Here is a 16810-nt window from a genome sequence, read left to right on the forward strand (position 1 = left end):
AAAAAACCAAATTGAAAAAGGAAGATTGATGGCAAAAAAAAACTTAAAAATACATTTAAAATTATTTTGATAAAATATATAAACGTTAGTGGTCAAATTTATTATTAAGCCTAAAAATAATACATGATACAGTTTGTAACCATATTGTACCTACTATTATAGTCTAAGAGAAGAGAGGAACTTTCTCATTGGCCAAACAGCTCAAATCGTGGCCTTCAGAAAAAATTGAAAGAACAAAGAAAAAAAAAAACAACGGAGAATGAAAAGTGTGTGACAAGTTGAAACTGCAAATAAAAAATGGACACATGAAAGTGAAACTCAAATCTTCATACTGAGGCCTAACATCCGTCTCCCATATAATAAATGCTGTTATCTAATGTCTGCGTACCAATTAAATCAGTCCTCTTTTTGCTGGTGGGTTAGATTCAAGCGATCAGTAAATTAGTATGAATGAATTGAGTTGAATTAAAATTTGACTTTGAAACAGGAAAAGTTAAGTCAAAATATTTACACGCTGATTCAAGTGAGGTTGATGGTCCATTACCTTATGTAGATGATATTGGGCCTTAGCCTTGCAAGAAAGTTTTATTGGGTTTCGAAGGCCTGATAGGAAAGTTCTTCCTCAAAAAAATGAAGCTTATAGGTTTTCTAGTTTTGAAATCACGTTACAGATTGATTTGAAGGGCAGCCACCTGTGAGATTGTACGAAGATTTAACGATCTTATTAAGGGCACTGGTTTGAGCGCCATCGTCCCCTTTCCTCCCCCCTCCCCCACCTTTAACCTTTCTTCTTTCTTTGTCATTTGTCCTTTGTCCTTTACCTTGTTTCCGATTCCTGCCGTGTCTTTCTTCAACTCGTGTCAAGCAAAATAGAGGTTATTGGCTGTGACGACTGGCAGGTGGGGTGCCGTTAAATAACCCTAACTGTTCCTCTGAAGATCCGGCCCAACACTGTTTGAGCGGCGTCTTTCTGTATTTCGTGCCGCGCTGGAGCTTAAATCGGTTGCCGAACGGAGATACGAATTCTTTCCCTCTATAGTATAATAGTTCCTTAGAATCAATATACCTTAATTACCCCAATTTTCTTTTAAGATTCCCAATACGTTATACGTTAGATTTTTGTTATTGTAGCTCTGTTCCATCACCTTATTGTTGTTGTTGTTGTAACTTAGAGAAGAACAAAAAGAATGGGTGACGCTGATACTAGAAAGGTTAGGAATATATGCATATTAGCACATGTTGATCATGGTAAAACCACGTTGGCTGATCATTTAATTGCCGCCACAGGTGGTGGCGTGCTTCACCCTAAATTAGCTGGTAAACTTAGGTTTATGGATTATCTTGATGAAGAACAAAGGAGAGCGATAACGATGAAGAGTTCTTCTATAGCTCTTCATTATAAACACCATGAGATTAACCTTATAGATTCCCCTGGTCATATGGATTTTTGTAGTGAGGTGTCTACTGCTGCACGGTTGAGTGATGGTGGGTTGGTTTTGGTTGATGCGGTCGAGGGTGTTCATATTCAAACTCATGCGGTCTTGCGTCAATCTTGGATTGAGAAGGTTACCCCGTGTTTAGTTCTTAATAAGATTGATAGGTTGATATGTGAGTTGAAGTTGAGCCCTATGGAAGCTTATAATCGGTTATTGAGGATTATTCTTGAGGTCAATGGGATTATGAGTACGTATAAGTCGGAGAAATATTTATCTGATGTTGATTCCATACTTGCTGGCCCTTCTGGCGAGGTAACTGATGAGAATTTGGAGTCTATAGAGGATGACGAAGAGGATACTTTTCAGCCTCAAAAAGGAAATGTGGCATTTGTGTGTGCTTTGGATGGGTGGGGTTTCACGATTAATGAGTTTGCTGAATTCTACGCTTCTAAGCTTGGGGCAAGTACATCTGCACTTCAGAAGGCTTTCTGGGGTCCTCGCTATTTCAATCCCAAGACCAAGATGATTGTTGGGAAGAAGGGATTAAGCGCAGGAAGTAAGGCAAGGCCAGTGTTTGTGCAGTTTGTCCTTGAACCACTTTGGCAGGTTTACCAGGCTGCTTTGGAGCCGGATGGGGACAAAGGGACACTTGAGAAAGTGATTAAGTCTTTTAATTTGTCTGTTCCTCCTCGTGAATTGCAGAATAAGGACCCCAAGATTGTGCTTCAAGCTGTCATGAGTAGATGGCTTCCTTTGTCAGATGCAGTTTTGTCAATGGTGGTGAAGTGTATGCCAGATCCAATTTCTGCTCAGTCTTACAGGATTTCACGTTTGCTTCCCAAAAGAGAGATTCTTGATAAAGGGGTGGACTCTAATGTGCTTGCAGAGGCTGATCTAGTGAGAAAGTCAGTTGAAGCTTGTGATTCTAGCCCTGAAGCACCGTGTATTGCTTTTGTGTCTAAGATGTTTGCGGTTCCGACAAAGATGCTTCCCCAACGAGGTCCTCAAGGGGAGATTTTAAACAATTTCACTGATGAAGGTGGAACTAGTGAATCTGATGAGTGCTTCCTTGCATTTGCTAGGATCTTTAGTGGGGTTCTTACATCAGGACAAAGAGTTTTCGTGCTTTCAGCTCTATATGATCCTTTGAGAGGGAAATCGATGCAGAAGCACGTGCAGGAAGCTGAATTGCAGTCCTTGTATTTAATGATGGGTCAGGGTCTGAAACCAGTGACCTCTGCAAGGGCTGGGAATATTGTGGCAATTCGTGGACTTGGCCAGCATATATTAAAGAGTGCAACTCTTTCGTCTACAAGAAACTGTTGGCCTTTCTCCAGTATGGCATTTCAGGTTTCCCCTACCCTAAGGGTTGCAATTGAACCCTCTGATCCTGCAGATATGGGTGCTCTTATGAAAGGTCTGAGGCTTCTCAACCGAGCTGATCCATTTGTTGAGGTCACTGTTTCATCTAGGGGGGAACATGTGTTAGCCGCTGCTGGTGAGGTTCATCTAGAAAGATGCGTCAAGGATTTGAAGGAGAGATTTGCAAAGGTGAGCCTGGAAGTCTCTCCACCTCTTGTCTCCTATAAAGAGACCATTGAGGGTGATTTGTCTAATGCATTGGAGGATTTGAAACTTTTTACTGCTGACTCAGATTATGTTGAAAAAGTGACTTCAAATGGAAGATGTACCATTCGTGTTAAAGTCTTGAAACTTCCACCTACACTAACCAAGGTGCTTGATGAAAGTGCTGATTTGCTCTCAGATATTATTGGAGGTAAACTGGGGCAGAGTGGTAAAAGCTTAGAAATGCATGCGTTAAGTCTGAGTGAAAATGAGAGTCCAATTGAAGTACTCAGAAAACGCATGGTCGATGCTCTGGAGAGTGATTTTTTGTGCGGAAATGAAAATGACAAGGATCAGGCTGAAAAATGCAAAGGTAAATGGCTCAAGCTTCTTAGGAGGATCTGGGCTCTTGGTCCAAGGCAAGTTGGTCCTAACATCCTTTTCACTCCAGATTACAAAACAGAGAATAATGATGGCACTAGTCTGATACATGGCTCTCCTTATGTGTCTCTGAGACTGGGTTTGGCTGATAATTCTACTGCTAGTGATATTGCTGCTATTGCATCTTCGGAACTGACTCAACCACTGTATGGAGAAGCAGAAAGTCTGGAGAGTAGTCTGATGTCTGGATTTCAACTGGCTACTGCAGCTGGGCCCTTATGTGATGAGCCAATGTGGGGATTAGCATTTGTCGTTGAAGCTTATATCTCTCCCTCAGCTGTTCAGGCTGGTGAGTCAGAACCTAACCAACAATCTGAGCAGTATGGCCTTCTTACTGGGCAGATAATGACAGCTGTGAAGGATGCCTGTAGAGGAGCTGTGCTTCAGAGGAAGCCTAGGCTTGTCGAAGCCATGTACTTTTGTGAGTTGAATACTCCAACAGAGTATTTGGGCCCTATGTATGCAGTTCTTGCACGGAGGCGAGCCCGAGTTTTGAAGGAAGAAATGCAAGAAGGCTCTCCACTTTTTACAGTGCATGCCTATGTGCCAGTTTCTGAAAGTTTTGGTTTTGCTGATGAGCTAAGGAGATGGACATCTGGGGCTTCTAGTGCCCTTCTTGTGCTTAGTCACTGGGAAGCACTTCCTGAGGATCCATTTTTTGTACCGAAAACAGAAGAGGAGATAGAAGAATTTGGTGATGGTTCTAGTGTTCTTCCAAATACAGCAAGAAAGCTCATTAATGCTGTGAGGCGGCGAAAGGGTTTGCCTGTAGAAGAAAAAGTAGTTCAGCATGCAACAAAGCAGAGGACGCTAGCTCGTAAAGTGTAAAGTTGATCAATCAAGCCAGGTTATTATCTACGAATATGGTGGGTGTAATATGTTCTTATACACAAATTAATTTTCCGTACCAATTTTGTCTTCTTTTCTTTTTTCCCACTGGGAACAGATGTAGCATACTCTTTTTGAAATGAAGGTTTATCCTGAACATTGATCAATAAAAACGAAACTGTTGCAAACCATGATCCAGTCCAGGCATAATAATCTAGTAGCCTGAATCATTTCAGTTTGATTATTTCTTTTTTTGCATATTTTAGTGAGGTTAATATTTGTCACACATGCTAAAGCTGAGCAAAATCTTTATAGCTTCTAATGATTGATATGTTCATGGAGGCAGCTGCCCTGGAGCCAAAGCAAGTTTCTTGGCTTACTTCCATTCCAGAAATCTTGGTTTTATTTATTTATCTTGTGATATGAAAGAACACTAGATTTGTCATTGCTTTATTCCTGTAATGGATTCCCCATCTGAATTTCACATTTGCAGTACAGTTAATAAATTCCACCGTTAGTCCATTTGTTTTTGGAGAATAATGTTATTAGGTTTTAGGGTTTATGGCTATGCACGAAACCACAAGAGTTTGTCATTGTTATTCCTTGTTTTAGCTCAAGATTTGATTCAATAAGTAACGAATCCATGATGATAATAAGTACATATAATCAATAATAGGAGCAAAGAACTAAAGTCTTAATAATTGCACCAAAAAAATGTGATTTTAATTTAATTTCTTTAACTCCAAGTTTCCAGCCTCTAATTGACAATCTCAAACAATGTTACGGCAGCGAAGACAAGAAAGAGAGTACCGCCGATGTAGGCAATGGTCTGCACAAGAATGAAAGAAAAACTCTCAGTTCTCTTTGATGGATGAAAATGTGCACATAGAAAAAATAAATATGCTTCACAGCTTAGGCAAGGAAGATGCCCCCAACAGCACACAATCCGCCCAGCCTTATTCCAAACTGATGTTTAGTTATATGGATTTTTCGTCCGTTATGGCCTGAACAGGGACCAACCAATGCACCACCTTTAAAGATGCAAATACCATTTATACCATTGTGATGCAGACTTTACGTTTCTGGACTAGACGATTTAGACCCAAAAATAAACCGATCAGCAAGATGATATGGTTATAGCAATAATTTGCCATTTAGACCTGATGAGGAAAGGAACCAGATAAGGTGGAAATGCTGATAACATAAGTTTGGAATCACTCTAAACTCGACGATGATTGTTCTATGTCCATGCAGAATACCCTTATGCATTCACAATATTCTTAACTGCTAGGAAGATTCAATTTTTATGCATAAGAATAAAATTGTAATATCAGTTTAGTGATTTTTGTGATTCCATAGTGCTAAATTGCAATACAACTGGAATCTGTGGAAAACCAAATCTGAACAAGAAAAACCACATGATGTATTCTGATGAACAGATGAAGAAGGCTTGAAGTTCAAATTTTACCTTCTCTGATAAGAATGTTCCCAGTAAAGATCCTCCCAAAACAGCAACCTGTAGAAAGAATTTGAAAGTCGATCAGGTCTTTCCGTTTCTGTACGGAATTCTTAAAAATAAAAAAGTGGAAATTGTAATTGGATTAAGGGACCTGATAACTGAAGTCCATTAATTACTCAGCTGAGTAATCTAAAGCAATTTTGACTTTGCATATTTATATTTTGCAATTGAAGTTCACGCATTAGAAAAATATTTCTACAAGTAGGACTATCAAATATAATAGTAGCCTGTGAAATATGGCTGCAAAGAAAGAATACTTTTGTGTTTATTCTTTTATGCTCAAGTATTAGTTACCAGAGTAGCAACACCATGACCAGCCAGTGCGCCTGCAATGACTCCGAGAGGAGAAGATGCTGCCGCTAGTGCTGCATGAAAAGAAAAGACATAAATACTTCATACAGAGGCAGCCTTTCCAGGTAGAACGAATGCAAAGACTTGACTTTGGTTTGAGAAATTCACCAGATAAAACTTATTGTGGTTAGATAATAATCCTCACTGAAAACTATAAACATCTCAACATCAAATTCATTGCTTCTACATTACTTTTTTCCATCTGTTTAAGTAATCAATTTGTATTTTTTTTTCTGATGATTATTTACACTGAAGATGTGCATCCACCTTTAGATATATGATGTAAAGTAGAAGCACAGAAATTGATTTCGGCAGTAAAACAGATCCACTAAGCCCACCTACTTTCTTTTGATCTAAACAATTCATTCTGGATTAACAAATCATGAACTCAGCCTTCCTAAGATACTTATAACATACACATGTTCTGTTGTTGTTAATTGTTAAGCATGTATAACAAGAGACTAGTGATCCCTGATTAATTGAAGATATGATATAAATGTATAGAATCCTTGAACTGACCAATTGTGGAAAAGAATGATTTATCACCCCACTCAGCAACGAAAACCAAGAAGAAAGTGCTAATAACAGTGTTGGCAGCAGCTAAGATTCCAGCTCCATTTCCTGAAAATTCTGAAACTGCTAATTCTGCCTGTTTGATACCACAAGTTGTGAAACTGATTTAAGAACTCTCTATATGTACATACATATGTATCTTAAGACATCATATAAAGAAATGGTGAATTAACCTCCTTTTGTTCATCTTCTGCTTTTTGATTATCACTTGAAGCAGCATCAAGCAACGTTGAAACTCCAAAGTATACCTGCAATTTTTTAAAGTAGCTTACACTTCTGAGCCTATGATGTGCTTTCCCATCTTTACCAGGCAAATAAAGCCTAATCTAAATGTTGGAGGAAAATATACCAGAAGGAAAACTGCAGCAATATCGTCAATAGGCAGATCAGCCCCACCAAAACTGGCCATGAATAGTATTATGTTAGAGGAAAGAAATAACAACAACAACAACATTTAAACCAACCGGTCTAAGGATCATAATAAGACAACTGCTTGACCGAAGATAGTTGTTTAGAAGCGTAATGATAAAAGGTTTCAGCATAACAGACAATTGCTACTCTTCCTTTGATTTAAGTTTTCATTGCAAATTTTCAAGGTGAAACTGACCGGAAAAGGTTATGAGATTATACATCTAGCGTTCGCAATATGTATTCCGTGATCTACATAATGTCATTGGATTATAGTCTTTTTTCTGCCCAGGTTTATAATAGACATAAAATCTCAAGGGAAAACCTGAACGGAAGGATTTCGTCGACATAGTGGAAAGTTCTTCCGAGAACAACGGATATGATTGTCATTGCCCTGTACATGATAGATAAACACTTTGTTATTTGAAACGACATTCCTGTCTTTTTTGGGAGAAGCACACACCTATTAGCAATCTCATTTAATGAAATTAAAAATGCTAAGGACTTCTAAATCACCATGCATGGGCAGAACAACGTACGCAAGTGCTCCAAAAGTCCCAATGAAAGTTACAACAGCAGAATTTCTAGCAGCTAAAAATGCCTGCATATAAAACATCCAAATCAAGGTGCACTCAACAGTCTATGTATATGTACTAATGGAAAAGAAAATGGTTAAAAATTTGAAAAAAATGCATCCTCTGTTAACACTGAAAAAAGATTAACAACCTAGTATCTATCCAGCCAAAAATAAGAAGGGTAAACTATCAAAATAGTCACTTTTGTTTACCTCATATTATATTTTAGTCACTTGTGTTTGAAATGTGAAAAACTATGGGGACCTATTGTATAATTTAACCTAAAATTTTTGTTTGAAATGATGATTTAACGTGCCACGTCAGCTTACCATTACACTGTTAAGGGCTCAATGACTAAAATGTTACAACAGTTTAACATAAGTGAAACAAAAGTAGCTATGTTGGTAGTTTACCAAATAAGAATGGTGAACAACACAGGGTTTTATCTGAATACAAATAAGATACAAAACTAATGCTTGTGAGAAATAGAATAGAACATAAAGAAAAGGCAATTGACAGATCCTTTCTGGTCACAAATGAAATATTACTACAAGGATTCAGTCTTACCGCAATGAAAAAGGTTTTGTCTCCCAGTTCTGAGAAAAATATCAGCAAGAATGCCTAAAATAAAAGAAAATGATTCAATTACGATAGTTCAACACGTGCGGTCAAGCGTTCAAAAACCAAAGGAGTGGCAATGACACAAAAATCACAATAGTCATATACTCAGATGGAAAATATCAGTCCTCTAAAATATCAGACCTCTAGAAAACAATGGAGTTTATAAAGTTCTAATCAGTTAACAGAAGAGTTTGACAAAGCTGAATTACTATGCATAGGCCTTAATATAAATAATAAAAGCAACAAATATAAAAGTTACAGGGAGATTTTCCTAACTGAAGCAAAACCTGTGCTAATATCACCAAGGTCTCCTACGTAAGGAATTGACTGCAACCCACTAGCAATATCTGAGACAGCAACTGCTGGTTGTGAGTCATGAAATGTCAGCAATCCAAAAAGAGCCATAAACTTTAGTGCATTGTTGAACAATGTAGTTGAAACAGCCATATTTGCAGCTATATAGTTTTCCTTTCTCAAGTTATTGTTTACAGGTGCATGATCTGAAACACAACAATCCTCTGATTTGTGCCCCAATGCTATAGTCTCTCCCCTTTTCTTGCAATCAACATACTTACGCTCCTGGTAAAAAACGAAGCACTCAGATAAATACATATAAACAACTTATAAGCCAATACAAGAACAACTATATTTCAACCAAAATGACACACAAATGCTATGTAAAAAAAAAAGTACTTCAAAAATAAAAATGTGATGGGTTAGTAAGCAAACATTGGCTGCTAAAAACATAAAAATTGATACAACTATAAGGAGAACAAGCATCCAAGAGATAAAAGGCAGGATAGGGGTTTTAAATCACAACATGAAAAAAATTCTGATTTTTTTCCATTGAAGGCATAATATTTGTCAAACTCCTCATTCTACCCTTCCAAACAAAAGCATCATAGAAGCACTTTACTTTTTAAACCAGTCTAAATATTTGTTAAAATTCAATGAAATCAAGAAGGAAAGGAACTTTACTAAGCAATGCTGACGTTCAACTACCTTTTGCAGAAGACCTCCAAACCACCCCTCGCATCTGTACCACCTGTAGCTAGGCATGGTTCAAAAGAAGAAGAAGGAAAAAAAAAGCTCTAAAGCAATGAGCCTTAAATGGGTCGAAAAGAAAACGAAAGACTACCTGGAGAAAAGAAGGCTATGGTGGCGAGAAGAGAGGTTTGGAGATTGCTTCTTGGAGAGAGAATTAACATTGAAAGAAAGGAAATGAGAGGTGAAAGAGTTTGGAGGTTTAGTGGATGAAGGCAAGAGTGAATGAAGAATCAAGCCGCTGTCCCTGAGCGTTATGCCTTTCATTCTCTCAGGCAAGCAGCTCTCTCTCTCTCTGCTTCAGTCTGTGTTGAACTTGTGGTTCTCGTTATGGCCACTAATGTCCATTGATATAGTAATCTTGGAGATGGATAAAATAGGAGAATAGCGCCAATACAAATTCAGCAGTTATCTTCGTTGCATTTTGCATGTTTAAAGCTAAAACTTGGGCTTTAATCTTGGGTCCTTTCCAGATTTCTTGTTGCTTTGATCACTGAACCAATAACCATGGGCTTTATAATGCTCAAAGAACTTATGGGTTCACCCTAAACCCAAGTATGGTTTAATAATCTTTATGATTTTGAATTTCATCTTCTACTATATTCATATTTAATTAAATTATGTTTGTTTAAAATAATATTTTAATATTTGGAGTAATTAGTAATTTTATAAAAATAAATAATAGAGACCAAGACACAATGTACTTGTTTATTTCTGAAATTCTATTTTGATTATCATTTTACATATTTTAAAATAATTTATACAATTATTTAAATATTTTATTGAGCTGATGTCATCTTTAATCATGTCACTAATTCAATTATGAAATTACAGAAATTATTTTAAATTATAATTAATATTATTATGATGTCACTTTTATCTTTTCATATTTTTATATCATCTTTAAATTTAAAAAAATAAAAAGTAAATATGTGTTCAATAATATTAAATACAATTTTGTTATCACTCCACTTATATTCATTATTACAAAATATTTTCTTTCACCATGTCATAATTTTTTTTATTTTATTTAAAAATGTTTATTATTGATTATTTTATTACTTAAATACAGTTAAAATGATATATTCAATCAAAGAAAATGATAACATCTTTAAAACCTCAAAATTGATCGAGGTTGCAAATTTGGTACCATACACACACTTACATACATGCATACATATAGACATATAGGTATACAAAGCAAGCACAAATTACATCCAAATACATCAAACAATAAAAAGACCATGGCTAAGCAAGTCTGCATATAGTTTAATAGCATTCATACAACTTAATATCCATTTTAAGGCGAAAATATTTGGTACCCTCTTGAGTATCGGTCTGAAATGTAACAATACCTCTAGTCATGAAGAAATCACCGGTCCCCCCTACAATTGACAGATCTCTCGTCTTCTCCCTCATCATATCCGCCCCCATAATGTTTAGGGTTCCCTTGTAATCACTCGAGTTAAACACCAAAGTGTAAGCAAACCAAGCATTGTAGATAGTTTTCATATCATAAAAGTAGAACCCTTGTGCCCTTGCAACGGGATGAGAGAGGAGATGCTGGTCTTTTGTTATGGGATCATCGAATACCACGAGCTTCCCAAAGTCGGTGTTACCGAGCTTGGTCGCATTAGCTGTTGCGGCGGACGTTGCGTTAGCCACGTCATTGCCGCCGAAGAGGATGTCGTGGTAGTAGAGGATAAACCTTTTGCATGGTTTTTTGGGATTCAATATCTTTTTGGTAGCTGAAACTGAGTAGTGTCGGGACAGAAACAGGGTTAATAAAAGAACACAACATGATTTCACTACAGGAGATCTCATGGTGTCTGATTCAAAGATTGCCTTTGATGAAACCAGCTTTCTCCCCATGTCTATATATAGACAAACACATACACATACACGTGGTGGAAACTATGCTTTCCTAGAGAATGATTGCGCAAGCAATGATAGTCCTGCTTCTCCTATTTGAGCGCAGGCCCATATCAGTCCCATTTGCAATAATGGAAAGTAATCGTGGTCATTTCAGATTAGTTAAGATTTGAATAAGGAAACGACAGTAGTAGTTAAGTAGAGCTGAATAGGAAGAGGAAATGATTGCACAAGCAATGATTATCCTGCTTCTCCTATTGGAGTGTAAGTTCATATCAGTGCAATTTGCAATAATGGAAAGTAATTGATTTGGTTGCTCTCCAACTCCCATTAACATTTATTTAATTTTTCTTACGTCTCCTTTCTAAAACATATTACGTACTATTATTTGCAATTTAACAACTCCAAGAGTCTTCTTCGATACGTGAAATCCACTAAGTTTATTGTGCAAAACAACTATTAGTGTTCTTTCAATATTAAAAACCCACCAATTATACATCTTTAAAAGATGAAAGATGACATTCGATAAGTTTGGAATTCAAACCCAACCCTCTTTGCTCTTTTCGACGAAAAAGAGGTAGGCTTTTATCCCTTGAGAAGATATGATCTGAAATTTTGATCATGATGAAGGCAAACACAGAATCAAACATAATGCGAGCCCGAAACGAAACTTAAGTCGAGACCTGTACTTGGATGGACTTAAATCAGCAGTACTATATCAGACTTGTTGAAATCTGGCTTCCGTCGATGAGTTGACAATCTTGAGTTGGGCCGGATTGATTCCGTTCTCATTTGTTGGTATGTTCACTTTGCTAATGGCTAAGCTGGATTCCACCACCGACGAGCTATGGCTTTCTCAAGTGATTCCAGGTAGGTTGCATTGGTCTGAAAAATTGTATCATCCACATAAACCAATCCTATGCATAGAATGCAGCTACGTAATCAAATGCCACTAAACCTCCCACCGGCAGCAAAAGGACACCAAAAGCATGCTTGGTGGTATCACTGATCACCAGCTTTCAGCATAACTGAAAAGAACATAGTTCATTTTCTTTATCCTATTTGTGAGAAAGCTTATTAAAAATTATTTACTAATAAGTGTTGAGAGCAATGGTAAGACACTCCTAGTGAGAAAACGCATGTTTGAACCTTGGTGATGACATTGTTGAGAAGGACGTGTTGAATCCCGAACATAGATTATAAAACAGACATAAAATATACCAAAAAAAAAAAATTTATTTCCACCAAATTCAATCCTTTAGCATAGTTAACAGTTCTACTAAGTTTTCTTTAAATTCAAGTTCCTCAAGCATTTTGCATTTCAGTGAGGCAAACTCAAATCCAGGTTGAAAAGTACTTCCATGTGCAATAAATTTTCTTTATGACGTACATTGTACATGAAAAGTTGCCAATAAGAAAGTATACATGCAAATGAATTCAAACAAAAAAATAAATTCATTAAAACAAAATTCAAAGAAAGGTTGATAATGATCATAAAACAACTGACAAAAGTAAGGATACAAAACAAGAATAGTTCTCACCAATCTCTAAATCAGCCAAACTCCTAGAGAAGGCAAATACTTGTCCAAAATTTAATGCCATGTTACTAAGAAACTCACCATACTAATCCTCTGATTACCATCGGCTTTGAAGATTAGCATGATGAACCAATTTCAATTGCAACAGGTGCTTCTCAAATGATGTGGAAATGCTTTTTTCTCATATACTCCACAGAGCCCTGTTTTCATAGTTGGAGGTTCCTCAACTTAATACCTAGTGAATATTAACAACAGCATAGACATCGTGGAAATCTACCCTGCTATCCACTTGGATCCTTGTTACGAAGTCTATAAACTATACGCCCCTTGGTTGAATCATAAGGACTCAATTCAACTCGAACTCTATCTCCAGGCAATACACGTACAAAATTCTTCCGAATCTTTCCCGAAAGATAGCCTAGAATTAAATCCTTATTGTCCAAAAGAACTCGAAACATACCATTGGGAAGCGACTCGGTAATTAAGCCTTCATGAACAAATTTTTTGTCTCCCTGCTTCGCCACAGTTTTTTCAAACTTATTTTTTACTACCCTGTCACTGTCAGGACCCCTTGAGCTCGCTTTCTTGCAAGTTATCATTCTCGTGGTTGTCACCTTTCTCGGATTGAAATTTCCCTTGCTACTGAAAATTGAAGAATGGGATTTTTAAAGTGTTAGATTTTCATTGTTTCCAAACAGTATTTCAAGAATCAAATATTAGAAATTGCATCATCCTTGTTGACATAAAGGCTGCCCAAGGCATCAGTTTCATCAATCACCAGACAAATGCTTAAAAACCATAAGATTCAATGTCGATTTAGATTAAAAAGACAAACTTCACACAAATTAACACTTTTTTTTTGCTCGGCATTAACACTTAATTATTATTATATTGAATTACCGATTAACAAAAAAAACTGGAAGAGCACACACAAAAGAAAACGAAATTCAGAACTAAATCAAACCTATATGTATATGGAAGAACTCATAAGTAATATAGACAGTGAAGAAAAAATAATTAGAAAAGAAGTAACATATAATGAATAATTTAGACAAATATGATGACCTACTTGACGAAGAAGCAACTGGGAACCTTCTGTTGTCGAGGAAGAAGCAGAAAGGAGAGAGGGGTGTGAAGGTTGAAGCAGAGGGAGGCCATAATCGCGAAACCCTAAGCTCACACTGTAAAGCGGGAGTGGATTGGGTTTCAATCCTCCCACCCAAACAACTGGTGTTATCCGATTAAAGTTATTCAGTGTGGCAAGGCGTATGGTTTTTAAGTTACGCTACCCGATAATTCTAATTGTCAACGACATGCATATTTTTTATTTATTTTGATCTAAAAATATCGCCTCTTACAAAGATTTTCTTTTTGACCAAAATGCAAAATAATCCCCGGAAAAATAATTTAAAAAGTTAATTAAACACTTCATTGTAAGTAACTTAATTAATAATTTAAAAGCTCTATCAATAATAAAAATTTTAATTTTAGCATCAATAAAATATTATATGGCACGTTGACAATTATCCCTGTCATAACTCAAGCACAACATATTAGAGTAATTGCAAACACTTAACATAATAAGAAAATCAGCTCCGAATAATCCAAAGTGACAGACAAAAATAGGCATGAGAATCGAGCATCCACTAAACTAGAGAGAATGACAACAAAATCATTCCTAAATCACTTGGAATAACAAAAGCACACGCATAAGAAATACTTAAAAAAATACTACAAAATCAAACAAAAGCTTCTAAAGTGAATATTTTTTTTTTAATTTCTCAAAATATCTACCAAAGCGAATAAAAGTGAAGATTTATTAAATAATGGAAAACAAACAAAAAAATTATAAAACTTAACAGTTCAAATTAACTCGTGAAATCATTTATTATTTTGAAATATTTTTAAAATAGAAACAGATTAAAAAATCGATGAAGAGCCACCTACTTTTAAAGAGAAACTGTTGGTGATGAGTGGAGTTTTGGCGACGATAAAAACCGTCATCTATCTATCACAACTCATGAAAATAATAAAAATACTCGCATAATATATATGCAAATTGAAAGGAGAAAAGATAGAGAGCAAATGAGGAGAAAAAAAGACGAGTTAGACAAAATAAATAAATAAATAAATAAAAGAAGCAGACGACTTTGAGAGAAAAAGTGAAATTTTTAGGGTTTTTCACTATTTTTAACGGGTTTTTAAATGTTAAGATAGTGGTTGACATGAAAATGATATATAAAAAATTTAACTGATTTTAAATTATTTTATAATGGTTTAATTTTAAAATTATTTAATGAAGGGTTGTTTTAGCATTTAAGTTTATTTAAAAAACTATTAAAATATTATAAAAATTATTGAAACTTGATGAAAACTTAAACAAAATTATAAAATATTAAAACTTTAGAAATTATTGAACATTTATTAAATAATTACAATAAACTATAAAAAATTGTAAATATATATAATATTATTTTAAAAAAATATTAAAGTTTATTAAAAGTTATAAAAATTTAAATAATAGAAAATTTATGTTATTTTGCAAGTGTTTAGTCTTTAACTTTATTTCAATAAAAAATTGGACATGAAGCTAAAGCACACCTTTACTACATAAGCCCTCACTCTCCTCTAGCTAGACCATCTCAACACACTCATCAACATGGACCCCTCTTCTCGAGCTTAATCTAAAGATTAACCGTCACATGATTTTTTGTTCTTTGTATTTTAATGTTAAAATTATTTATTTTGTCCGAAACAATCAATAATGTGTAATTGTTGGAGTTAACGCCTTAATTTACTCATCCTTACTACTTTGTATTAGTACTCGAAGTCTCCACCTTAAAGCTTGGCTCCAGAGTTTACATTCTCTTCATTAGCAACATATTATTTTGGATTCTAATAACAAGCTTTGTATCAATGCCCTCAACCCAGATTTCCATCACTTTTGAGAATCTTATGCAATCTTGGCTGACATCTTCTCTCTTATTCCCAAATATTGTAATGTTTCTCTGAAATAGAAATTTAGCTTATGATCAAGTTAGGATTCACAGCCCTTACAATTTACTCTTCTGTAATAAATGCTTGATGGCAATTGAAATTTGAATGAAGAGGTTTATGTTTTTATAATTTATAAAATTATAAATTAATAATGATAAAATTATATTTTAGCCTTTTAAAAATTATAAAAATTGATTTAACCCTTTAAAAATTATAAAGATATAAACTATTAGATTTAAGTTCCACACTTGATAATTTTCTATTCATTTAAATTATGAAATATTCACAAAAAAGAGAGAGTAAAAATCCATGTTTTTACTGTATTCATGATTACATTGTTAACCATAACAATCCTTGTTCCATTTAATTTTGGTCCCGCAAATTAGGTAGGTATGTAATTAGAGTGTAGTATGGTACAAAAGGTTATACTAGACCTTTCCTAATTTATGCATTTATTTTTAAATTTGATGTTTTTATATTTTTTCTTTTCCTTGCCACTTTTTGGAAGTTATATTAAAATTTATTTTAATAGTAGATTTTTATTGTTATTTTTTCTATTTATAAGAATTGAATACAATAAATTATTTAATAAATATTAAATTCTTTATCCATCAGCTTAATTTTGGATTCACTAATTTATTTAAGATGAATTCGGATTTAAAATCTCTTATACTTTTAATATTGAGCGAAAGTTTCATTGACAAAAAAAAAAGTTAAAGATATCTTTTAATCTCGAAATATAATTAAATATTAATGCACTCATTTTAAAAAATACTATAAGTTTTTGTACTATTTATAAATTTAAAATTTAATCTTTATATTTTTTAAAATTTAATTTTTTACTTTTAAATTTTAAAATTAAATTTAACTATTAATACGATTAAAATTATTTTATTAAATTCATATTCATTACAATATTAATTTTTAATACCACACCAATAAATTTAACATTATTAATAATTCTTGGACATATTTTAACTATAGTGTAAATATAATTAAATCAATCAGCTGTAAATGCAAAATGCAAGAAGTCAAGGTTGG

General features: G+C 34.7%; 4 protein-coding genes across 5 annotated transcripts; 1 reads left to right on the forward strand and 3 right to left on the reverse strand.

The window, feature by feature from the left end:
- Positions 1-555: 555 nt before the first annotated feature.
- Positions 556-4459, forward strand: LOC108453180 (uncharacterized). The gene has a single exon (XM_017751135.2). The coding sequence runs from the start codon at positions 1188-1190 to the stop codon at positions 4269-4271; it is 3084 nt and encodes a 1027-aa protein (XP_017606624.1). The 5' UTR covers positions 556-1187; the 3' UTR covers positions 4272-4459.
- Positions 4460-4857: 398 nt separating this feature from the next.
- On the reverse strand, positions 4858-9769 carry LOC108453181 (GDT1-like protein 1, chloroplastic). Of its 2 annotated transcripts, none has more exons than XM_017751137.2 (12): positions 9457-9769; positions 9321-9363; positions 8595-8897; positions 8265-8318; positions 7662-7723; positions 7448-7516; positions 7064-7115; positions 6888-6962; positions 6661-6790; positions 6085-6155; positions 5740-5787; positions 4858-5100 (listed from the first exon to the last, which is right to left on the reverse strand). In XM_017751137.2, the coding sequence occupies exons 1-12, from the start codon at positions 9627-9629 to the stop codon at positions 5029-5031; spliced, it is 1152 nt and encodes a 383-aa protein (XP_017606626.1). In that variant the 5' UTR covers positions 9630-9769; the 3' UTR covers positions 4858-5028. The 2 variants fall into 2 exon arrangements, with proteins under 2 accessions (XP_017606626.1, XP_017606625.1); XM_017751136.2 differs by having other exon boundaries at positions 9297-9363.
- A 643-nt stretch (positions 9770-10412) lies between these two features.
- Positions 10413-11280, reverse strand: LOC108452389 (dirigent protein 5-like). The gene has a single exon (XM_017750173.2). The coding sequence runs from the start codon at positions 11232-11234 to the stop codon at positions 10632-10634; it is 603 nt and encodes a 200-aa protein (XP_017605662.1). The 5' UTR covers positions 11235-11280; the 3' UTR covers positions 10413-10631.
- Positions 11281-12670: 1390 nt separating this feature from the next.
- LOC108453342 (translation initiation factor IF-1, chloroplastic) lies at positions 12671-14067 on the reverse strand. Its single transcript, XM_017751388.2, has 2 exons — positions 13842-14067; positions 12671-13414 (listed from the first exon to the last, which is right to left on the reverse strand). The coding sequence occupies exons 1-2, from the start codon at positions 13928-13930 to the stop codon at positions 13054-13056; spliced, it is 450 nt and encodes a 149-aa protein (XP_017606877.1). The 5' UTR covers positions 13931-14067; the 3' UTR covers positions 12671-13053.
- Between the last annotated feature and the right edge of the window lie 2743 nt (positions 14068-16810).

Source organism: Gossypium arboreum, chromosome 12 (genome assembly GCF_025698485.1).
Source record: "Gossypium arboreum isolate Shixiya-1 chromosome 12, ASM2569848v2, whole genome shotgun sequence".
Classification (NCBI taxonomy): domain Eukaryota; kingdom Viridiplantae; phylum Streptophyta; class Magnoliopsida; order Malvales; family Malvaceae; genus Gossypium; species Gossypium arboreum.

Bases quoted from the DNA above. Each gene is read 5' to 3' on its own strand.
- LOC108453180 (XM_017751135.2), top strand. From the start codon at position 1,188: ATGGGTGACGCTGATACTAGAAAGGTTAGGAATATATGCATATTAGCA.
- LOC108453181 (XM_017751136.2), bottom strand. From the start codon at position 9,629: ATGAAAGGCATAACGCTCAGGGACAGCGGCTTGATTCTTCATTCACTC. The intron at 9,364-9,456 runs GTAGTCTTTCGT...GCCTAGCTACAG, and splicing joins CATAGCCTTCTTTTCTCCAG to GTGGTACAGATGCGAGGGGT. The intron at 8,319-8,594 runs GTTAGGAAAATC...CTTTTATTTTAG, and splicing joins TTAGCACAGGTTTTGCTTCA to GCATTCTTGCTGATATTTTT.
- LOC108452389 (XM_017750173.2), bottom strand. From the start codon at position 11,234: ATGGGGAGAAAGCTGGTTTCATCAAAGGCAATCTTTGAATCAGACACC.
- LOC108453342 (XM_017751388.2), bottom strand. From the start codon at position 13,930: ATGGCCTCCCTCTGCTTCAACCTTCACACCCCTCTCTCCTTTCTGCTT. The intron at 13,415-13,841 runs GTAGGTCATCAT...TTCAATTTTCAG, and splicing joins CCCAGTTGCTTCTTCGTCAA to TAGCAAGGGAAATTTCAATC.